We start from the raw sequence: 24196 nt of genomic DNA on the forward strand, positions 1-24196 counted from the left end.
GGAGGCGGAGGTTGCAGTGAGCCAAGATCGTGCCACTGCACTCCAGCCTGGGCAATAGAGCAAGACTCTGTCACAATAAATAAATAAATAAATAGATAGATAGATAGATAGATAGATAGATAGATAGATAGATAGATAGATAAAAGAGTTCTACTTTCCTTGGTTCACAAAATATGCTAAATATGGCAGAGGAAGATGTACAATATTATCTTTGCCAGTAATCATTTGGCAAAAACAGTTTAGATGATTTTGTATCATGCATCTACATTTAATGGCAGTCAGTCCTACAACAAAGATTTCCATTTCAGAAACATATGTGTATGTAAATGTAGGCACACACACAGCCACACATGCACATATACAGAGAGGAAAGAATCATAGGTTTTGCTTTGTGTGTACCTACCATGTGCTCAATTTTATCACAAGCAACAGTCACATACTATGGGACTCGGAAATTAATTTCCAATGAGGTTTAATGTGATTTTTAGCTCTGACAAGTTTTTAAAGCTAGAAATTGTTGATTCTCATCCCTTGCTATTTTATTACTAATAAGTACAACACAAGACAATAGTATAAAAGTAAAAATTGTTTCAGAAAATGCATTTTACCCTATTTGCCCGTAAGGCGCAAAGGTGGAAATGAAACAGAACTGAACAATAAAGATCAAGATACCTTTTCTAAACATCATGCCATCATCCTCACCCTTATATTTGCCAAATGTTCTAGAAGGCTATGCCTTTTCATATTAATAGATGGATGTGAGCCAGCGATTTTTATAAAGTCACAAAGCCCGTAAGAGGTAACTGTGAAAATAAAATAGCTAACAAGTACGACAATATATTAATTATTTAACATTAATACTTTGACATTAATTATTTAACATTAATAATGACATAGATCCTGATACCCAAGTTGAACATGAAGGAGAAAATTAACCCACCCATTAGGAATTGGGAATTCATTGACGTGATAGTGAAACTTAATCTATGTGGTGTTGGGATTTTTTCTCTAATAGTGTGAATATTTAGAATAAACATGCAGATTTTTTCTTCGTTTATCATTTGGCTTCTGTAAAAAATAAACTGTTACAAAAGGTAACATGATAATGAGGAAGAGGATAATGATCACACTGATGATATTTATTGAATATTTAATTCTGCTAAACTTTCTGTGAACTATTTTATAATCTCACTTTCTATCCTCACACAAATCAATGAGGTAGTTGCTATAGTTCTTTCTACTTTATTAGACAGGAAACCAAGTCTCAGTTTAAATTATGTTTTATTTTTGCCCCATACTCTGCCTCAAATTTGTGTTAAGTTCAGAGAAAATAATGATCCCCAAATTAACACCCAGGATCCTTTAGAAACACCTTTTTTGTAGGGTACTTAATTCCAATATTTGTTTAAAATTAAACAATTGATACTTTGAAACATTAGTCTTCATACATAATAAAATGTGAATATCCTTCTAAGACACCAGAGTTGTAACCAAAACTCTGATTTTCCTATGTTTTAATTTACCTTGCTTAAATTCTCTGTAGATACAAAGCTTTTGAAGAACTGAGAGAAGGAAAGTCTCTAATTTCATTTGATTTGGCCATGTAAGGATAAAAGGCAAGGGCTTCTGAGAAATCTCTTCAGTTCTTCGGAGAAGTAAAGGGGTGCTATGCCTGAGAAGCAAAGGCAAAGCCAAATTGACAGGACAGGAAAGAAAGGGAAGGCTGTGAATGCTGAACTTTAGAAATGCTAAAGATAAGGGGAAAACAATTCCACCACAAAATCACATGGTTCAATTTCCAAAACCTCAAATACAGAAGGGGTACTAACTGCTCCATGCTGAAATACTTCTTTGTATTTTTTTTATCCTTTTGTATTTTGTTTTCTTTTGAAATTTGTATCTACTCCTTTACAATTAGATTCACTAATGTTTAAACAATTCTAAAGAAAAATTCAAGAGCATATCTGGTAAGTAAAGAATTGCTTATAAAAATTATAACAACAGCAAATACCAAAAAATAGAGGCTATCCAGAGTTAGCATGAAAAAAACTCAAGCAAAAGAGTAAAGCCATTTTCAAAGTCATGATAGATTTAATCATGTGTTGTTATTAGAATAGGCATCTCGTCTTTTGTGAAGTCATCAACAAATATTTATTGAATCCACATAATATATACAGCCAGTGATTCTCCAAGCCTATCCCCTCAGAATCTACCTTCAGGGCATTGTCAAATTTCATAAAAGCTCTGACTTCAGTTTCTGATTTGGTTAATTTATCTTTGATCTAGAGAGCCCCAGCTTTTCTAATCTCCACCAAGACTTACTATAGTTAAGAGGCAAAGACACTGATGACAGAAAGAAGTCCAACAGATATGCTGGGGTGGAAAAAAGCTGAGTCTTTTCTGTGGAGGAATTATGATGAAGATTCGAAATGATTAAGGCCTAGATCCTTCCCTAAGAGACATCATTCTAATAGAGACAGCAGAGAGGTGGCAGCATGTGCAGGGGGTTATTTGCATGTCACAGCACAGGGACCACAAGCAGTCCATTGTGTTGCGATGCACACTACAATGTATAAGAAGTAGGATATTGGCTGGGCATGGTGGTGGCTCAAGCTTGTAATCCCAGCACTTTGGGAAGCCAAGGCAGGTGGACCATGAAGTCAGGAGTTCGAGACCAGCCCGGCCGAGATAGTGAAACCTTGTCTTTACTAAAAATACAAAAATTAGCTGGGTATGGTGATGGGCACCTGTAATCCCAGCTACTCGGGAGGCTGAGGCAGGAGAATCACGTGAACCCAGTGGGCGAAGGTTGCAGTGAGCTGAGATCGCGCCACTGCACTCCAGCCTCGGAGACAGAGCTTGACTGTGTCTCCAAAAACAAAAAGAAGCAGGATATGATGCAAGATATGCAAGCAGGATCAGATTATGCTTGTATTTGCCAATATGGTTGATGAATAATCTGTTTGGGGAAGTGAAATAAAAAATCTCTCATTTTATTTTTTAAGAATAGTAGTTGCTTTGAGTTTCTCAATAAAGTACACATACTTGTATACAATAGTGAAAGCCCCCATGAACAGCTGAAAAGTATTCATTTGCAGATGGTAGTTGATAAGCTGAAAACGTGACTCATTTTCTTTATGTTTATATATTTTATTTCACAACTTGTACAATATATACTCCCTAGACATAGTTAAATGGAAATGAGTTCAAATGATTCGCTCAAGATCACATATGAACCGAAAAGAATAAAATGCAGGAATTTGAATCAGTAGTTGCTGTCTAATCATTCTTGAGGTGTTCTTTTTAAATTTAGGTTGAGGCCCGCACAGTGGCGCACACCTGTAATTCCAGCCCTTTGGGAGGATCACTTGAGGCCAGGAGTTCAAGAACAGCATAGCAATATGTGAGACCCTACACACAAAAATAAATATTAGCTAGACACAGTGGATTGTGCCTGTAGTCCCAGTAATTCAAGAGGCTGAGATGGGAGAATTGTTTGAGCCTAGGAGTTCGAGGTTGCAGTGAGCTATGATCAGGTTACTGCACTCCAGTCTGGGCAACACAGCCAAGACCCCATCTCTAAAAAATAAATACATAAATTTAAGTTGAGCACAAAACTGATATTTTTCCATTTTTTAGAGAATAGTTATTATTGTTCTACTTGATAGGCAGAAAGATCCTATGAATAGCTCTTCAATTTCTCAGTAGTCTGACATAAAATTATTCATGTAAAGTGCATTTATTGCATAGGAATTTTCTGAATTGCTTAGGCATGAAAAGAGGTTGAGATAAGAAGTTATTCATGTAGAAAAGTAATTGTGAAAGCAATGACAATAAGTAACTTTCCTTAAAATAATTCACAGTTAAGAGCTATGCTCAGAATTGTCATTAGCTCACAAGCAAACGAGAGAAAACTGAAGAAGCCACCACCTAATGGTTTACTTCATTTAGGCTTAAAACTTACAAATGAGTTAGTGCCTCTTACAACACTGCTACCCTATTCTTTAAGTCAGTCAATCATCACCAAGTACATTCTGAGTTCCTCTTCATGAAGAATGTCTCCACAGGCAAGTGAACAATCACTTGTCTTTCCTTTCCAGGAATCTCAATAACAGAACGCTTTTATTTGTTTAAAATGGGAAGAAATGGACAACTAGAAATGAATCATGGCTATACAGATTAGCATTATTTCTTCAAATGAATTCACAGAAAAATATCACTCATTATTTAACAAGAGACAGGTGTTTTCTTCTTCGATTAACTTGTTTAAAAACCAACCAATGTGGTTTTTTCAGAAAGTATTACAAGCAGAAATTTCCTTTCTCTTTTGAATATATTAGTAAAAGACATCACAAAGGCATAAGCTACTATGGTGAAAAAAAATACTAAAGACAATATGTTGTAATAATTCATCCACTCATGTCCTTGTCTTGTGAGAGCAAAATGACCACCTGGCTAATGCTCAGGTGACAATGACTTGTTTTCTCTCCACCGGTAAATGAAATTATAAGTAGAATAAATGGCTAAATACATTTGTTTGAATATTGTCAATGAAATTAGTTCACATGTTTAAACTCTTTAACAACAAAAATAAGTATGATCTACCTGGTTCTCTCAAGGGCGATATAATCTTAGCCAGTATGACTGCATCTGTGCAAAGTTAGTTATGACATCATGCACATAGCACCTAGCACCCTTTATTATCTAACAGATTTCTAATGATTCGATGTACTGGTCATTAAATATTAGAGATTTATTCTACTTTTTCCAGGTCTTTAATGTATTTTAAATCTATATTTTACTTAAATTTAAATTATTATGTTTCTTCTTTGAAATTAAATATGTAGACTACATTCTTATTCATAGTATAGATGTAGGTAAATTATGACTACACATTTGTTTTTGGTATGACCATATGTTGAGGTCATATTTCTCAAGGTAAGTTTCATCAAGTTTATAAAAAAAAAAATAGGGAGTTAAAAAAATAAACTATACTTTATAACTTATCGTTTTGAGTTTTGGAAATATCCGGTAGCTCTCTGGAGAGTAGACTGAGAGTGGGAATAAGGATGCGGAGGAATATGTTGAGAATGGAGGCTGGGGGTCAAATTAGTTGTTGCAAAAGATACGTAATGTTGGGAGCCTGACATGATTTGGCTGTGTCCCCACCCAAATCTCATCTTGAATTGTAATTCTCACAGTTCCCATTTGTTGTGGGAGGGACCCAGTGGGAGGTAACTGAATCATAGTGTGGGTCTTTCTTGTGCTGTTCTCGTGATAGTGAATAAGCCTCATGAGATCTGATGGTTTTATAAAGAGGAGTTCCCCTGCACAAGCTCTCTGTCTTTGCCTGCCTCCATCCAAGATGTGAATTGCTGTTCCTTGCCTTCTGCCATGATTGTGAGGCCTCCCAGCCACATGGAACTGTAAGTCCAATAAACCTTTTTTTTTTGTAAATTGCCCAGTCACAAGTATGTCTTTATCAGCAGTGTGAGAACAGAGTCATACAGTAAATTGGTACCAGTAGAGTGGGCCATTACTGAAAAGATACCTGAAAGTGTGGAAGCAACTTTGGAATTGGGTAACAGGCAGAGGTTGGAACAGTTTGGAGGGCTCAGAAAAAGATTTAAAATTGTGGGAAAGTGGCCAGGCACGGTGGTTCATGCCTGTAATCCAAGCACTTTGGGATGTTGAGGTGGGCAGATCCCGAGGTCAGGAGTTCAAGACCAGCGTGACCAACATGGTGAAACACCATCTCTACTAAAAATACAAAAATTAGCTGGGTGTGCTGGCACGCACCTGTAATCCCAGCTACTCAGGAGGCTGAGACAGAAGAATTGCTTGAACCTGGGAGGTGGAGGTTGCAGTGAACCGAGATCGTGCCACTGCACTCTAGCCTGGTGACAGAGTGAGACTCCATCTCCAAAAAAAAAAAAAAAAGTGGAAAAGTTTGGAACTTCCTAGAGACTTGTTGAATGGCTTTAACAAAAATGCTGATAGTGATATGAACAATAAAGTACAGACTAAAGTGGTCTCAGATGGAATTGGAGCAAAGGTGACTTTTGTTATGTTTTAGCGAAGAGACTGGTGGCATTTTGCCCTGCCCTAGAGATTTGTGAAACTTTGAATTTGAGAGAGATGATTTAGGGCATTTGGCAGAAGACATTTCTAAGCAACAAAGCATTAAAGAGGTGACTTGGGTGCTGCTAAAGGCATGCAGTTTTATAAGATTTGGAAAATTTGCAACCTGACAATGCGATAGAAATGAAAATCTCATTTTCTGAGGAGAAATTCAAGCCTGCTGCAGAAATTTGCGTAATGAGGAGCTGGATGTTAATCCCCAAAACAAAGGGGAAAATGTCTCTAGAGCATGAGAGAGGTCTTCATGGCAGTCCCTCCCATCACAGGCCTGGAGTCCTAGGAAGAAAAAGTGGTTTCACGGGCCGGGCCCAGGGTTCCCCTGCTCTTGGTACCCTGTGTCCCAGCTGCTCTAACTGTGGCTGAAAGGGGCCAATATACAGCTCAGGCCATGGCTTCAGAGGGTGTAAGCCCCAAGCCTTGGTAGCTTCCACGTGGTGTTGAGTCTGAGAATGCAGATAAGTCAAGAATTGGGGTTTGGGGACCTCCACCTAGATTTCAGATGTATGAAAATTTTGCCATTTAGTCATTTGGAATTTTGCCATTTAGTCATTTGGAATTGCTGTATTTACCCAATGCCATACCCCATTGTATCTAGGTAGTAACTAACTTGCATTTGATTTTACAGGCTCATAGCTGGAAGGGACTTGCCTTATCTCAGATGAGACTTTGGACCATGGACTTTTGAGTTAATGCTGAAATGAGTTAAGACTTTGGAAGACTGTTGGGAAAGTATGATTGGTTTTGAAATATGAGGACATGAGATTTGTAGGGGTCAGAGGTGGAATTATATGGTTTGCTTGTGTCACCACCCAAATCTCATCTTGAATTGCAACTCCCACAATTCCAGTATGTCGTGGGAAGGACGCAATGGGAGGTAATTGAATCATGGTGGTGGGTCTTTCTTCTACTATTTTCATGGTAGTGACTAAGTCTCATGAGATCTGATGGTTTTATAAAGAGGAGCTCCCCTGCACAAGCTCTCTCTCTTTGCCTGCTGCCATCCTTGTAAGACGTGACTTGCTCCTCCTTGCCTCTACCATAATTTTGAGGCCTCCCCAACCATGTGGAACTGTGAGTCCAGTAAACCTCTTTCTTTTGTGAATTACTCAGTCTTGGGTATGTCTTTATCAGCAACATGAGAACAGATTAATACAGAGCCTAAACTAATAGTTCTGGTTTTTAGCTTCCAGATATTTAAAAGGATTAAGACATACTTCCATCAGAAACACTGATACACAAAGCAGTCATTCTCAACAGAGAGAGAGAGAGACCACATTCATATAATTTTTATTACAGTATATTGTTCTAATTGTTTCTATTTTATTATTAATTATGGTTGTTCATCTTTTACTGTTCCAAATTTATCAATTAAACTTTATTATATGTATGTATAGGAAAAAGCATGCATATAAGCTTTGGTATCATCCACAGTTTCAGGCATCCACTAGGAGTCTTGGGATGAATCCTCTACCATAAGGGCAGCCCTACTATACATAAATGAATGTACAGTCAATTATTATGATAGGAGTTGTGTAATATTCCCAAAATTTGGTTTAGAACTTTAAAATGAACATATATTTCAAGATATAGGCAATCAATTTCCAATAATGTCATAGTAAAAATAACCTATTTGTTTTAAAACCACAAATTTAAATACTAAATACATAAGGCAGGTATTAAAGAAACCCCAACATAATGATAATCTGTAGTGACCAAGGAAAAGTTAAAAGTTAAATGTAGTTAACTTTGCTATAATAAAAATTAAGTATAAAAGTTACAGAAAGGATCTATTCCAAATGACTAAAATGTATCCTAAAAGTTTTAGTGCTTAAACAATCTGATTTAGGTAGAATATTCTGCTACTCAGCATGACTCATTTTTTAAGAGATTCAGACATGAAAAGATTTATTCTATTTTTAATAACAGGTGCTGAGGAAAAGGTATGGCTCATTTATGCATTTGTATTTTATATTTTGCCGTTCTAGTTTTGATTATTCAACACTTTTTCTGTGCCTATTTTGGAAGCTTTAACATTGTAGTTACATAATGTATATTCTGGTATATAAGCATATTTTGGTAAAAGCAAAAATACTAATTAAACATTAATTGCACTTCGCTAGTAATGGAGACTTATTTCATTCCTTAGAGAATTGTTTGAAAATCAACTATCAGTCAATTTTACTATGAAGCATCAATTAAATACTTAAAGTTCAAACTTACCAATTAAAAGAAAGGTTAGTTTACTATTACTAGCATATAATCGCTCAAGCATAATTAGAAAATTTAAGCAAAAGGTACTTTATTATATATTTTGAAGAAAAAGTAAATCTTAAAAATAAGTTTCTTTAATGAGATCCCATTTGTCAATTTTGGCTTTTGCTGCCGTTGCTTTTGGTGTTTTAGACATGAAGTCTTTGCCCATGCCTATGTCCTGAATGGTACTACCTAGGTTTTCCTCTAGGATTTTTATGGTATTAGGTCAAAGAGCTTCTGCACAGCAAAAGAAACTACCATCAGAGTGAACAGGCAACCTACAGAATGGGAGAAAATTTTTGCAATCTACTCATCTGACAAAGGGCTAATATCCAGAACCTACAAAGAACTCAAACAAATTTACAAGAAAAAAACAAACAACACCATCAAAAAGTGGGCAAAGGATATGAACAGACAGTTCTCAAAAGAAGACATTCATACAGCCAACAGACACATGAAAAAATGCTCATCATCACTGGCCATCAGAGAAATGCAAATCAAAACCACAATGAGATACCATCTCACACCACTTAGAATGGCGATCATTAAAAAGTCAGGAAACAACAGGTGCTGGAGAGGATGTGGAGAAATAGGAACACTTTTACACTGTTGGTGGGATTGTAAACTAGTTCAACCATTATGGAAAACAGTATGGCGATTCCTCAAGGATCTAGAACTAGATGTACCATATGACCCAGCCATCCCATTACTGGGTATATACCCAAAGGATTACAAATTATGCTGCTATAAAGACACATGCACACGTATGTTTATTGCAGCACTATTCACAATAGCAAAGACTTGGAATCAACCCAAATGTCCATCAGTGACAGATTGGATTAAGAAAATGTGGCACATATACACCATGGAATACTATGCAGCCATCAAAAAGGATGAGTTTGCGTCCTATGTAGGGACATGGATGCAGCTGGAAACCATCATTCTTAGCAAACTATCACAAGAACAGAAAACCAAACACGGCATGTTCTCACTCATAGGTGGGAACTGAACAATGAGATCACTTGGACTCAGGAAGGGGAACATCACACACAGGGGCCTATCATGGGGATGGGGGAGTGGGGAGGGATTGCATTGGGAGTTATACCTGATGTAAATGATGAGTTGATGGGTGCAGCACACCAACATGGCACAAGTATACATATGTAACAAACCTGCACCTTATGCACATGTACCCTACAACTTAAAGTACAATAATAATAAATAAATTAAAAAAAAATAAGTTTCTTGCATATAATTGGTGATTAATTGGTCTGTTTGTATGCTTGGTGATTAATTGGTCTGTTTTTAAGTGTGCCATATAGTAAAGCCCTCAGGACATTTCTTACATTTCTTCTCTCTAGGAGTTTCTTTGTTAATAAAGACCAACATATATGTGTGTGTGCACACACAAACACACACACACACACACACACACAGAGAAATTTTACTTGTATCATTTAGTGAAAAGTGTTCCAAGAAAACATAAATTTGATAAATAAATACATAATTTTCTAATCAGTATAATCTAAAATCAAGGTTTAGTTATCTTTTTTTTTATCCTGAAAACAAGTAAAAAAAGTCTAGGTAAATAACATATCTTTGGTTCATCTGTTTGTGACATAATGCATGAATTTCTAATATTATGACTCCTTTGTTAAATTTGATTAAAATGTTTCTTATTCTCTCATTTTAAAAGTGAAGAACTGAGACTTGATTTAAGATTCCATAACTAGACTTTAAGATTTAAATCTTTATTTAAAATTCCATAATTGGTTATAAAACAAATAGGTTATTTTTACTATGACATTATTGGAAATCAATTGCCCATATCTTGAAATCTTATTTTGGAAAAAGCACTAATTAGTTTTCTTAATTGTAAACTCATAAATCTATGGATGTACATAGATTCTTAAACTTTAATACACTCTCAGTCTACATTAACATGGTCTTCTATTTTGAGTAGCTTAAAAATCAACCTCCTAAATTCTTTTCTGGCAATTCAGAGATTTCTTCTTGGTTTGGATGCATTGCTGGTGAGCTAGTTTGATCTTTTGGGGGTGTTAAAGAACCTTGTTTTGTTGTATTACCAGAATTGCTTTTCTGGGTTCTTTCTCATTCGGGTAGACTATGTCAAAGGAAAGATCTGGGGTTCAAGGGCTGCTGTTCAGATTATTTTGTCCCACACGGTGATCCCTTGATGTGGTGCTCTCCTCCTTCCACTAGGGATGGGGCTTCCTGAGAGCCAGACTGCATGGATTGTTATTGCTCTTCTGGGTCTAGTCACCCAGTGTAGCTACCGGGCTCTGGGCCTATATTGGAGAGTGTCTGCAAAGAGTCATGTGATGTGATCTGTCTTCAGTTCTCTCAGGTGTGAATACCTGCACCTGTTCCAGTAGAGGTAGCAGGGGAATGAGGTGGGACCTTGGTCGTAGTTTTGATTGCTGCACTGGTTTTCACTAATGCTGGTAGTGCTTGCAGTAAAGTTGTCACATGGATAGACTCAGGATCTCTGGTAGCCAGGATGTTACAGGCGGTGGGGTTAGCTGTTGTTTTGTTGTTTTCTCCTTTCTTGGGGAAGGGTTGTTCTTTGATGAATTGCTCTAACGGTTATAGCAGCACAATTCCCAATTGCAAAAATAGGGAACCAGCCTAAATGCCCATCAATCAACAAGTGAATAAAGAAAACGTGGCACATATATATATATATATGTATATATATGTATATGTATATATATATGTGTGTATATATATGTATATATATGTATATATATGTTGTGGACAGCTATCAGTTTTGCAGTAGCATTTTTAGCCTTATTACTTTCTTCATTTTATTTTTTTCTAAATTATTTTCCAGTTTTAATTTATGTGCTCTGTTTCATGTGCCAAGGTAAGATCTTTTCTGGATTTTTTAGAGTGATGAAATTATTCTATATCTTGATTGTGGCAGTGAATTTATATGAATCTGTCATAATTTTCTGTGCCCTGTATTAAAATGAGTGAATTTTACTGTATAAAAATAATATTTTAATTTTTAAAAATGAAAAACACTATTTTGGAAATAAGGCTGGGTATTCATAAACAAATAAAGAAGAGAATATATTTTATAAATAGTTCTGACAAGCTTTCAAGTACTGATAAACTACTGGAAAAACAGAATTCTTTTGAATGAATTTGTTTTGGGTATTAAATTCCACTGGATGGTTTTCTTCCTTCATTGGCATAAACTAATATGGGAGTCCCCAAAACACTCTTTACGTTGTTACTGTATAAAATTGTAAAGAACATACAATAATATTTTCGAAGCATGCAGTGCTAGATATTGTCTAGCAAAAAATTAGTCATTCCAAAATCACTGTTATATATATGTGCCTAGGCTTTTTAAAAATAAAGTATGACTATACTTTTAATATTTGCTAAAAGCTGGGATATTTGAAAGATACTGTGAGGAAAGTTGAAAATCTTTATAGAATTTCAGGAAGTCCAATAATGTCTGGATAGCATATGCAATTAGTGAAAAACAATAATTCATCCTATGTGACATATCAATTAGAGAAAAATGATAACTTCAATTGTGATGTTACTGAGTTATTCACAAATTTTATCATTTACAGAATATAAGAGGAATCCTTTTACCTTTTCCCCTTGCTCTTGCCCAGGAAACTAAGAAATGTCTAACAAATGTATTTTAATTAATTCTGTTTCAAGTTTTTATCTATCTTTTGTGCATTCATGAATGCCATCAGTCTTAGCATCACAGTATTAGCAGTGTGACATGTTTTTCTCTTTTTTAATACTGAAGAATCTCATAAGTAATCAGCATAAGACTTCACAAAGATCTATTTTGTATTGTCACTATAAAATGAGAATTATCAATATAAAATATTTGATTTTATTTATAATTTTTTTTTTTTTTTTTTTTTTTGAGACGGAGTCTCACTCTGTTGCCCAGGCTGGAGTGCAGTGGCCGGATCTCAGCTCACTGCAAGCTCCGCCTCCCGGGTTTACGCCATTCTCCTGCCTCAGCCTCCGGAGTAGCTGGGACTACAGGCGCCTGCCACCTCGCCCGGCTAGTTTTTGTGTGTGTGTGTGTTTTTGTTGTTGTTGTTTTTTTAATTTTTTAGTAGAGGTGGGGTTTCGCCGTGTTAGCCAGGATGGTCTCAATCTCCTGACCTCGTGATCCACCCGTCTTGGTCTCCCAAAGTGCTGGGATTACAGGCTTGAGCCACCGCGCCCGTCCTATTTTATTTATACTTAATAAGCCTATCCTAGATGTGTGCCTAGATATGTGAAAACACAAGGGGCAAATGTTAGAATATTTTTGGAACAAAATCTCATTTAAGATAAAAATCTTACTGATTTATAAGCGCATCTATGGGATAAGAGCTACAATTTTTAACACATTGCTTATGCTTTCCAATATGATGTCCTATTCAGACAGGAAATCTGTTTAAAAACAAAAACAAACAAAAACTATGGGAAGTGTAATACTCTGATGGCTAATGGCAATAGCAGCTAAGATAAGGGTGCCTTGCCAAATATCTTGCATCTCCTCTTTTCCCCCTTTGAGTATTATTTTATCATCTTATGAGCATTCATCTTATGAATGTTCTTCTTATTCTTTCTCCATCTGGTTTCTTCATTTAAAGTCTGTCCCCAATGGGAAGGTGTTCATTTTTGGCAAGAGTCATATGTTACATCCTCACAGTGCTTGCCAAATAACCTCATTCAAAGCTGAATGAGTGAGTGAATGAATGAATATTTAAACTGGAGGAAGAAGAGTAACAACTATTGACTAAATGCTACAAACTGGCTGCTTACAAATCACATTCCAAACTTTATACATTTCTAGTAAGAAGAAATTAGCCTTTCTGAAGACAACCACCGAAACCAACATTGAATGGCTTTCTATTAGCATGAATGTAGAATGTATGTATCAGTGGAAACATGAAACTAACATTCTGCAGATAAAGTTGTATATATTATCCAGCTAGTGTATATAATTATCTTAGATATATGTCTTTTAAGCACATAAAAAAAAAATCTATTTGTCTAATTATATAACACTACACAGCCAATAGCTCTGTCGCCCGGCCCGCGTGCAGTGGCATGATCTTGGCTCACTGCAACCTCTGTGGCCCAGGTTCAAGAGATTCTCCTGCCTCAACCTCCCAAATAAGTAATTTTTAAAAATATCATTCCAAAAGCTCCACTGTTTCTTCCTAACCAAAGTTTTTACTTTGGAAATGTTACATTAAATTGATCTTAGCAAGAAACATTCCTCTAAAACCATTAAGAATAATCAAGTTCTATAAAAAGGATAAACTCACTGCAGTATGCCTAGATGCCAGAATAAATCTCTGATAATGCTAAAAAATAGCACTGCATTGATGAGCTTTTATTTGGTTAAAGAAGGAGAGAGAGACTAAGAAAATTCTATGGGTTTATTCCGATAATCTGTGGCAGAAGAGCTCCTGAAACAAGACAAGAAGACTTGCAGTTACCCCTCTAAGTCAGCTATATTATCAGCCAATAGGCAACCATGCCTTAACATTGGATTTCCTCAGGTTCCAATCATTATCAGATTATATTTTATTTCCCTGTTAGAAGGTAACAATATTTTGAAATTTTAGACCTTAAAAGCAGTGCCACCTACTTTACATGAAAGGTATCATGTGAAGAGGCAGAGTTGTTGAAGTTAATTTTGCCAATTTTGCATCACTTTAGAAATGAACAAGATTTGGAGCACTGCAGAATAAAAACTGGCCAAATAAAAAAAGAGTATATTTTATCAAAGAATAAGGATTTGTTTTCACCTAGTGATTTCTGGCTACTTGATCATGCTCCTTTTAGGAAGAATGAAGCATGGATACTTTCTCTTCCAAAGCTTCTTTTCAGATATTTCAAAATACCTTCCATGTCTCTCTCTTAATCTCCTTCCTAACCCCTCTTATTTATTTATCCCCTATCTAGCCACCTATCAATTTATAGATCTATCTGTCCATCTATTCATTTATTTACATTTAGCACTCACTTGTCACTTACATGTCATTCATTGTTTTAAGTACTTTACAAATATTAACTCACTCTTCTTAACAAATTTGAGATATAGATACTGATATAATTTCTCTTTTTTCTGATAAGAGTACTGAGGCTGAGAAAGGCTCAGTAACTTGCCCAATGTTATATAGCTAGAAAGTAGTGGAGCCATTTTGAACCCAGGCAATTAGACTTGATTGCCATTAGCTAAAAACCCTCATCCTTCAACCTTTCATCTATTGGATTATGGTTCCCAGAATTCATACCAACATAAGCATCCTCCTGTGAACCAAGTCTCACATTTTGACGTTCTTCCTAAAAGCTGATACCCAGGAGTTCTGAACCCAATTCTTAGGAAGTGGTCTGACCAAATGGGAATAGCATAAAAATGTTCACCTTGATTCTAGGTGTCATTGTAATTATTACTATTATTAACGTACCTGAAGACTGCATTCATCTTTCACACCCCATACCCCAAACTGTTGTTACAAAGTGAACCTGTGGTTCCCCACATTCTGTAAACTTGTGAGGACAGGGATTGAATGTGTTTGAGTCATTGCATCCTCAGTATCTTATAAAGTGACTGGAAAAAAGTGAGTCAACTAATATCTATTTGCTGGCCGAAAATGAATTAAGGGTTTTTGTTGTTGTTGTTGTTCACATGTCAAGCAGAGTCTCACATTTTGGAATTGTATAATATACAAGGAAATAAAAAAAAAAACCTAAGCATAGGACTTAACATTTATCTGTGTTAGATTTCATCTTTTAATTTTAGAACCTTGACACAGGCTGTTCAAAACCATTTGATTCTTGATTTTATCATCTGGTCTATTAGGGTATTCCTTCTAAATAATCTGTCATCTAGCAATGCAAATTGCCATATCTTCTATATCTTCATCAAAGTTCTTGATGAAAAATATTGAACAAGAGAGGGCCAAGGACAAATCTTGTCAACATTCTCATAAGACTACTTTCTAGGCTAACTCTGATGAACAGACATATTGCTTTACTCTCTCTGGGTAATTCAAGCTACCTGTGAGAACGATACATTATATTAGGTCAAGTCATAAAAGTTGCATTTTCTTACATCAAAACTGTTAGATATTGGCAATTTCATATAATTTAACCTAATCTAATGTAGTCCACATTTCTTCATTTTCTAAGAGTGTCATATGAGATTTTACTAAATATCTTGTTTAAATAAAAATAAATCCACATCATGCATAACTTTAATAAGATGTATATTATTTTAAGATTTATTATTATTAACTTGATAAATTTTACAAAAATAAGAAATTTTGTTATTTGGCATAACTTGATTCTTCAAGTTTGTTGTCTCTATAACCAAATAATTAATTCCTCATCTATGGGACCAAGGCTCTTACTTTATCTCCCACAGCTTTCAGTAAAGTATTTTACATATCATAAATATTCATCAAATGTTGAATAAATAAAATAAAATAATTTTGAATGTGGTCATAACTCATTCAGCAAAGAACCTTCATTGAGAGGCTTTATATACAATTTCCTAGAACTATCTCTTTTCAAGATATTTCCTATCACTAATCTAACTTCTACTGGCTTTAATAACTATTGGCACAGCCCACTCACTTGTGGACATACCATATATATATAGAGGGAAAACACCCCTTTTGCATTAAAAATAACCTCATAATCTCTGAAGGTCTATGGGAATTAAATACATACTAAATCACCCAGGCACTTGGCTCAGATATAGAGACACTGCTGATGGTGGCATGACAAAAGGATAAGGTAAAGTAACACCATCTGTCACAATCATAATGGAATCCCAAAATGAGTCACAGAGTCCTTTAAGCCACTGATATGAAGAAATGCAAGTTTAACCTCTGTTTGACCCTCAGGCAAAATTGATGCCACATTTAAATACTCTGATAATAGTGTTTTTGTATCACTATATCAACTACTGCATGACATTCTAATGCTTAGTCAATAGAAATTAATTTCTGATAATGCCAGGTCTAGTCAGTGGAGCCTGGGAATACGTTTCTTATCAAAATCAAGAGTTCTTAAGGAAGCTTATGATACAACAAAGTCACTTATAATTAGAGAAAAATATCAGCAGTGACTATGGGATTCTTTCCAATTATGGATTTCCCAGTGCTTGAATTAAGACTTTGGCTCTAAAATGAAGCTGACTGACACATTCAGACTATGTCTGTCAATATTTCTGGGCTAGAAAGCTCAGATAATTCCAGTATCCTTCGTAAGCTGTCTGACTGCTTTACTGGCAGCGTCTTCTTTCTCTATCAGCATGAATTTAATATTAAAAGATTACTGCTTATTTATTTATTTATTTATTTATTTATTGTTAACGTAAGCTTCCATTTTCTACCATTTAGTAGTTTTAGGTTAAGAGGAAAGAAACACCAGTGAAATTAGTAGTGTCCTTGGTATGTGAATGTATATTTATCTGTATTATTCTTTTGAAACCACAAAGCCAAAGCATTCTAAAATATTTTTCCTCATAATTTGACCATTTTCCCCATTTATCTGAGGTTTATTATGTTTATCTGTGGATGACTACTGTAATATTTTTAGCACTACTTATTAAAACTCATGTCTTAAAGTCTTGTTCAATATTGCTAATTAACTTCTTCATTACCATAAGCAATGCTGCTAAGCTACAGTACTGTCATAAAATTTTTAAAATGAATAAACAAAATCATGTAATATAAACAATGATGCAGCTGCTCATTGTTTATACAGCTCAGCAAATAATGGTCAAGTGCTACTGACTGAATCAGTGAATATTATTCCTTCTCATTAATGGAAAAATAAAGGAATGTAGAATAAGCTGTGCACATCAAAATAACGGGGAGCTCACATATTTAGGATGCAATCAATGTTGCATCTCTGTCTATAGTACTCATCAATACTCTGCCAAATGGTAACTACATCCTCCTCTTCCCATTTCAAGTAATACAGTCAGCCCATTTTAATCGTAAACAATTGCTTTGTAATTTAAAGGGATCAATTCCATTACACAGTCACTGTAATTCATTTAAGGTCTGAAGCACAGAGTTGGGCACAAATTTAAGTATTCGATAAGTATTTGTTAAAAGAGTGAAATATGTAAAATTACATAACCTTATCATTAAGAATAATTAAGGACACCTAAAAGTCTTCTGAATTATCTCAGAGACAGTATACTTAGAATCTAAATATAGGTAATCATGATGGCTATTAGTGAAACAAGAAACGGATTCATATTTTAAGCTTTACTTTTTCTTATAGTTTAGAAATGCTTACACTTCCCAAGGCTTGTGTAAACTTTAATTTTACCACTTTTAGTATTTCGTATTATTTTAAACAGGAATAATATCAGAATTGCCACACATCCTAATAGAAATAGGGTAGAGTATGAATAAATAAATCAATATCAGTAACAAAAATCAATAGTATTTTCATTTCTAAATTGGAGGTAGAGTCGGGATAAAATTAAAAGAACTAATGAAAACCCAACAAAGATCTTCACAACAACCAGCTACTACCCACCTTAGTCACTAAGCCAAATATTTCTGGAAGTAAACTATAATGATGCATACAGAAAAGAGGTGAAGAGAGAGGTAAACATAAAGAAATGTTTCTCTTAAAAATAGTTATTTCATTAAGTGAGACAACACTTTGTTTTTTCCTTTTCCTTTTTTGTTTTTTTTTTGGCAGAGTTTTGCTCTTGTTCCCCAGGCTGGAGTGCAATGGCACAATCTTGACTCAAGGCAATCTCTGCCTCCCAGGTTCAAGCAATTCTCCTGCCTCAGCCTCCCGAGTAGCTGGGATTACAGGCATGCACCACTGTGCCCGGCTAATTTTGTATTTTTAGTAGAGATGGGGTTTCTCCATGTTGGTCAGGCTGATGTCGAACTCCTGACCTCAGGTGATCCGCCTGCCTCAGCCTCCCAAAGCGTTGGGATTACAGGCGTGAGCCACCGGGCCCCAGCAGAGACAACAATTTCATGCATAATTTTAGAAATTAAAAAGATATGTTATTGGAGTCCCTTTTAACCATATTAGAATATTTAATTCAACAGATTCAGATTTGAAAAGATGCTTTTAAATTTTTAGTCATAGTTGGACCAAAGTCAACAGATGTTTCTGTCTTTAAGAGAAAAGTAAGAGCAACAGGGGGCTGGAACAAACACATCAGCCTGATTCAGGATGGGCAAGATCTCTGGTTCCCTACATTCACTCAGACCTCAGCTAGCAAAGCTGAGTGCCATTCATGCTGGTCTTGCAGAGCCAGAATAAATTAACACAGTCAGAAAGAGGGATTGGTCTCACAGCATTTCGAAACAGCCCTTCATCTGTCTATGTTTAGGGAAATCAGTGGGAATGGACAGAAGAAGGAATCCATCATGTGTTATAGACTATGAGTTAGTACACTGAGAAAATTACAAACACACATGAAAAATTGAAACTCTACCTGCTCCCTATTTTTGAGTATGAAACATAACCTTTGCTTAAGTTAAAATATGGAAATCCAAGGTATTGCCCATGGTGAGAATATAAACCTACTGGTTCCTTTTCTAAATTCCTTTAACCTATACTAACAGGTCTAATTTGTCTTTTTGTCCATTTTTCACCTCTTCCCCCTCCAACATATGAACAGATCAAAACACTGCATGACTGCCTCGAGTCTCATTGCTCTTCTCACTGTGTTAATTGATTCCAGCTATTCAAGGTGAGGATAAACAGTATTCTGCTTGGCCAGGTAAACCTGTGAGGGACATACCCATCCTATATCAGATGGCTGCTCTTCTCTGTCAACCAGACAGGCAGTAATTCTGTGAGGACACAAAATAGGGTCATTTAACAAAACAAAGTGATGTGCTTCACTGCCTGAGCAGCCTAAGTCTAGAGAGGGAGGCAGCATATACATCGCTCCACAGCTTCTTTTTTTTTTTTTTTTTTTTTTTTGAGACGGAGTCTCGCTCTGTCGCCCAGGCTGGAGTGCAGTGGCACGATCTCGGCTCACTGCAAGCTCCGCCTCCCGGGTTTACGCCATTCTCCTGCCTCAGCCTCCCCAGTAGCTGGGACTACAGGCGCCCGCCACCACGCCCGGCTAATTTTTTGTATTTTTAGTAGAGACGGGGTTTCACTGTGTTAGCCAGGTTAGTCTGTATCTCCTGACCTCGTGATCCGCCCGCCTCGGCCTCCCAAAGTGCTGGGATTACAGGCGTGAGAGACCGTGCCCGGCCGCTCCACAGCTTCTTAATAGATTAGTACACCTATTCATGCTAAGATATAAATTCAATTCAATGTTAGGAAGTTGAGAACAGTGATTCTTTTCCAAACCCAGAATCACCATAAAAAAAAATAGTGACCCAGGGCCTTACTACAAATACTGAATCAACACATCTTAGGGCTCTGATTTGATGAGATGTGGGAGAGACAGAAAATTAGCATTTTAACATGATCTCTGGGTGATTTATAGAGCCTCCTTGCATTAGACAGGAAATTCAGAAACATCTAATTAGTCATTAGGAGATTCAGAAACATCTACATAAACATCTATATAAAGGCAATCAACAAAAATAGTCACAGAAATTTAAAACACAAAAAACATTTTAACATATTTTTATTATATTTTGTAGCTTATACTAACCTAGTAGTAGTTATGGAATACATGATAATTATCTCCTTTTTTTTTTTTTTTTTTTGAGACAGAGTCTTACCGCGACACCCGGGCTGGGTGGCTCAGTGCTCGATCTTGGCTCACTGTAACCTCCACCTCTGGGTTCAAGCAATTCTCGTGCCTCAGCCTCCCGAGTAGCTGGGATTACAGGTGCCTGCCACCATGCCCACCTAATTTTTGTATTTTTAATAGAGAAGGGGATTTCACCATGTTGGCCAGAGTTCTCAAACTCCTGACCTCAGGTGTTCCACTCACTTAGTAGCCTCCCAAAGTGCTGGGATTACAGCCGATAATTCTCAAATTTAAGCAGCTTGTTACAAGTAGATTACTGGTCTCCACCCCCCAGGGTTTCAGATTCAGTCTAAGGTAGGACCTGACAACTTTTCTTTGTAACAGTCCTTAAAAAAAATTCAGTTAAGTGTAATCTATATGCACATAAGTTTGATTATACAAATGAATATGGATAGTACACCTCTAATTCATCAAAGAATTTAAACTCACTGATCACTAAAACAAAATTACATAACATTGTAGTAATACACTGTAATATTTCCTCTACAAATGATTTTTTTTTTTTTTGAGACAGAGTCTCCCGCTGTCACCCAGGCGTGAGTGCAATGGCATGATCTTGGCTCACTGCAACCTCCGTCTCCTGGGTTCAAGCGGTTCTCCTAACTCAGCCTCCCAAGCAGCTGGGATTACAGATGCCTACCATCGTGCCCGGTTCATTTTTGTATTTTTAATAGAGATGCGGTTTCGCCATGTTGGCCAGGCTGGTCTTGAACTCCTGAACTCAGATGATCCACCTGCCTTGGCCTCCCAAAGTGCTGGGATTACAGGCGTGAGTCACCGTGCCCAGCTTACAAATGATTTTTAATATTATTACACTATGATAATGACCGTCAGTAGTGCTTCTCTCATCAAAAGCATTCACTCAATATTAGGCTAATAGTCAATACTAATGGTTAATATTTATAATAACAAGGTTTGATGAATATACGTACCTACTCCTTCCAAGGGAATGTAAGTACAACATAAAATAGCCATAGTTGTATAAATTAAAAAAAAAAAAAAAGAATGTTGTAGATAGGCAATTTTTACCTGTTTTACTGTGAAAGCTGAAAGCAAAAATTTTAAAGTTTCACCTCTGATTAGAATGGTTGACTCTTCTTTTATTCAAATTCAATGTTGACATTTTTACACTTCATGGTTTTCTTTTCATGTTTTTCAACGTTTGTCCTTACAAACAACTGGTGAAAGCTGTCTGTTTGAACTGTTTAAATGTGAAAGTCAAAAGAGAGTACCGCTTAATCAAATAAAGGTTGAGTATTCCTTCTCTGAAATGTGTGGGACCAGAAGCATTTTGGATTTCAGATTTTTCCAGAGTTTGGAATAGTTGCAAATACATATTTGAGATATCTTGGGAATGGGACCCAAGTCTAAGCATAGAATTCATTTATGTTTCATCAACACCTTATACATACAGCCTGAAGGTAATTTTATACAATGTTCTTAACAATTTTGTGCATGAAATAAAGTTTTGACAGTATTTTGACTGCAATCTATAACATGAGGTCAGATGTGGAATTTTCCTTTTGTGGGAGGATGTTGACACTCAAAAAGTTTTAGATTTTGGAGCATTTCAGATTTCTAATTTTCATGTTAGAGATGCTCAATCTGACATGACACTAGAACTATTTCTTAAGTCTCTGGAGTGAAAGACCAACCCACTCTGTTATTCTATGTTTCCCTAGGAGAGTAGATTCAATGTGTTATATACTTTTTCAGGGCTATTTAATAAATAGACAGAAGCAAATCCCCTAGCAATACTCAAAACTTTTAAGAACTACTTTTTTTTTTCCTTCCTTAGCAAATAAATAAATAAATAAATAAATAAACAAATATTAGAAATAGAGTAAGGCTCTTCTCTTGTAGTTTTATTTTCACAGTAATACTTTGGCACTTTCCTGGGAATTTGTGTGTACTAATGACGAGCAGGTGCCAATTAGCTAGCTGGATAACTCTCCTGAACACAATTAGCACTTTTTACATTCCTTCATTGAATTCTAGGTGAACTATCAGTCCTGTGTTCATGTGAATTATTAAATTAATCTTCAGAAATTTATTTCAAAATTTCAAAGACTGAATATATTCACTAAAAATTTTGGTAAAATGCAGAAGAGCTCAAATCTGAAACACTCAGATTTTAACGGTACTTTTATTAAGTACCATTAAAACTTTGGATCACATGTAGTAAAAACATGTACTACATAAAATAAAAAGGCATATAGTGAGTAATTAAAAAAAAATTTTTTTAAGAGAAATTTTTTTTTCTTTTTTTTTTTTTTTTTTTTTGAGACTGAGTCTCGTGCTCTGTGGCCCAGGCTGGAGTGCAGTGGCGTGATCTTGGCTCACTGCAAGCTCTGCCTCCTGGGTTCACGCCATTCTCCTGCCTCAGCCTCCCGAGTAACTGGGACTACAGGCGCCCACAACCACACCCGGCTAATTTATTGTATTTTTAGTAGAGACGGGGTTTCACCGTGTTAGCCAGGATGGTCTCAATCTCCTGACCTCGTGATCCGCCACCTCAGCCTCCCAAAGTGCGGGATTACAGGCGTGAACCACCGCGCCCGGCCAGAAATTTTCAAACATAAACAAAAGCAGGGAAATTAATAAAGATCGAAATTCCAAATCATTTTAACCTGCTTTCAAAAGCAATAGCAATGCATAATGAACATTTCTCAGATCATTATATATGTTTAATAGTCGCACTGTTGACACACGTAGTAAGTGATCTAATAATTGCATACAATTTTAATGGAAAAGTATAAATCAATATATTCAAGAAGACTCTTGTTGATGCATTGTTTTGGGAAAAAGTTCTCATGGAAAAGATTTATCAACACAGAAATAGCAACTGAATTTTTTTTTCTTAATACAGAGGATTGCATCACAGATACATTTAATTTACATAAATTCAAGTAGTTCTTTTATGTTATTACAATACTATAAAATGATACTTTGTAAAGATACTTTTCATTATGTACTACACACTTTGTACAATAATATGTAATAATATCTGTACACCACATAGGAATATATTTTTTAAAATTCAGTATATTTTATGATCTAATGAAGAAGTTTCAAAAATAATTTTGATTATACTAAAATTTAATAGTTGATTTCAGACCCTGACCCCAACATATAATTTAATTCAACTAGGTGATTATTTCAGATACTCAATTTCTTATGTGAATTCTGTCCTGCAGTTTAAAACTTTCATAAATCTTTTCTGGTTATCTCGTTTTAGTAGTAAAAAAAAAAAAAGCAATAATAATAAAATAAAAGAACTCAAAACCCCTACCTTCATTCACATGTAATAGTCTTCTTGCTCACTGTTAGGTTTAGAAAATTTTAGCTTTTCGGCGCGTGAGGCGTTTTTGCCCGCCACCACTGAGTCGTGCGGAGGCAGAGGCTTGGGTGCATTCAAGATTCGGCTTCACCCGTAACCCACCGCCATGGCCGAGGAAGGCATTGCTGCTGGAGGTGTAATGGCCATTAATACTGCTTTACCAGAGGTGCTGAAGACCGCCCTCATCCACCATGGCCTAGCATGTGGAATTCGCGAAGCTGCCAAAGGATTAGACAAGCACCAAACCCACCTTTGTGTGCTTGCATCCAACTGTGATGAGCCTATGTATGTCAAGTTGGTGGAGGCCCTTTGTGCTGAACACCAAATTAACCTAATTAATGTGGATGACAACAAGAAACTAGAGGAAAGGGTAGGCCTCTGTACAATTGGCAGAGAGGGGAAACCCCATAAAGTGGTTGGCTGCAGTTGTGTAGTAGTTAAGGACTATGGCAAGGAGTCTCAGGCCAAGGATGTCATCGAAGAGTACTTCAAATGCAAGAAATGAAGAAATAAATCTCTGGCTCACACGCACAAAAAAAAAAAAAAAAAAAAAAAAAAAGAAAGAAAGAGAAAGAAAGAAAGAAAGAAAGAAAGAAAGAAAGAAAGAAAGAAAGAAAGAAAGAAAGAAAGAAAGAAAGAAAGAAAGAAAGAAGGAAAGAAAGAAAATTTGAGCTTTTCCG

At 36.0% G+C, this 24196-nt stretch overlaps 2 protein-coding genes across 51 annotated transcripts in view; one reads left to right on the forward strand and one right to left on the reverse strand.

Moving 5' to 3' along the window:
• Positions 1-24196, reverse strand: part of ADGRL3 (adhesion G protein-coupled receptor L3) — an 857692-nt gene that overhangs the window by 275709 nt on the left and 557787 nt on the right. The window lies entirely within an intron of this gene.
• On the forward strand, positions 23590-24103 carry LOC107129735 (small ribosomal subunit protein eS12-like). The gene has a single exon (XM_045393281.3). It carries the CDS (start codon positions 23623-23625, stop codon positions 24019-24021), a length of 399 nt encoding a protein of 132 aa, XP_045249216.1. The 5' UTR covers positions 23590-23622; the 3' UTR covers positions 24022-24103.

This window comes from Macaca fascicularis, chromosome 5 (assembly GCF_037993035.2).
Source record: "Macaca fascicularis isolate 582-1 chromosome 5, T2T-MFA8v1.1".
Taxonomy (NCBI): domain Eukaryota; kingdom Metazoa; phylum Chordata; class Mammalia; order Primates; family Cercopithecidae; genus Macaca; species Macaca fascicularis.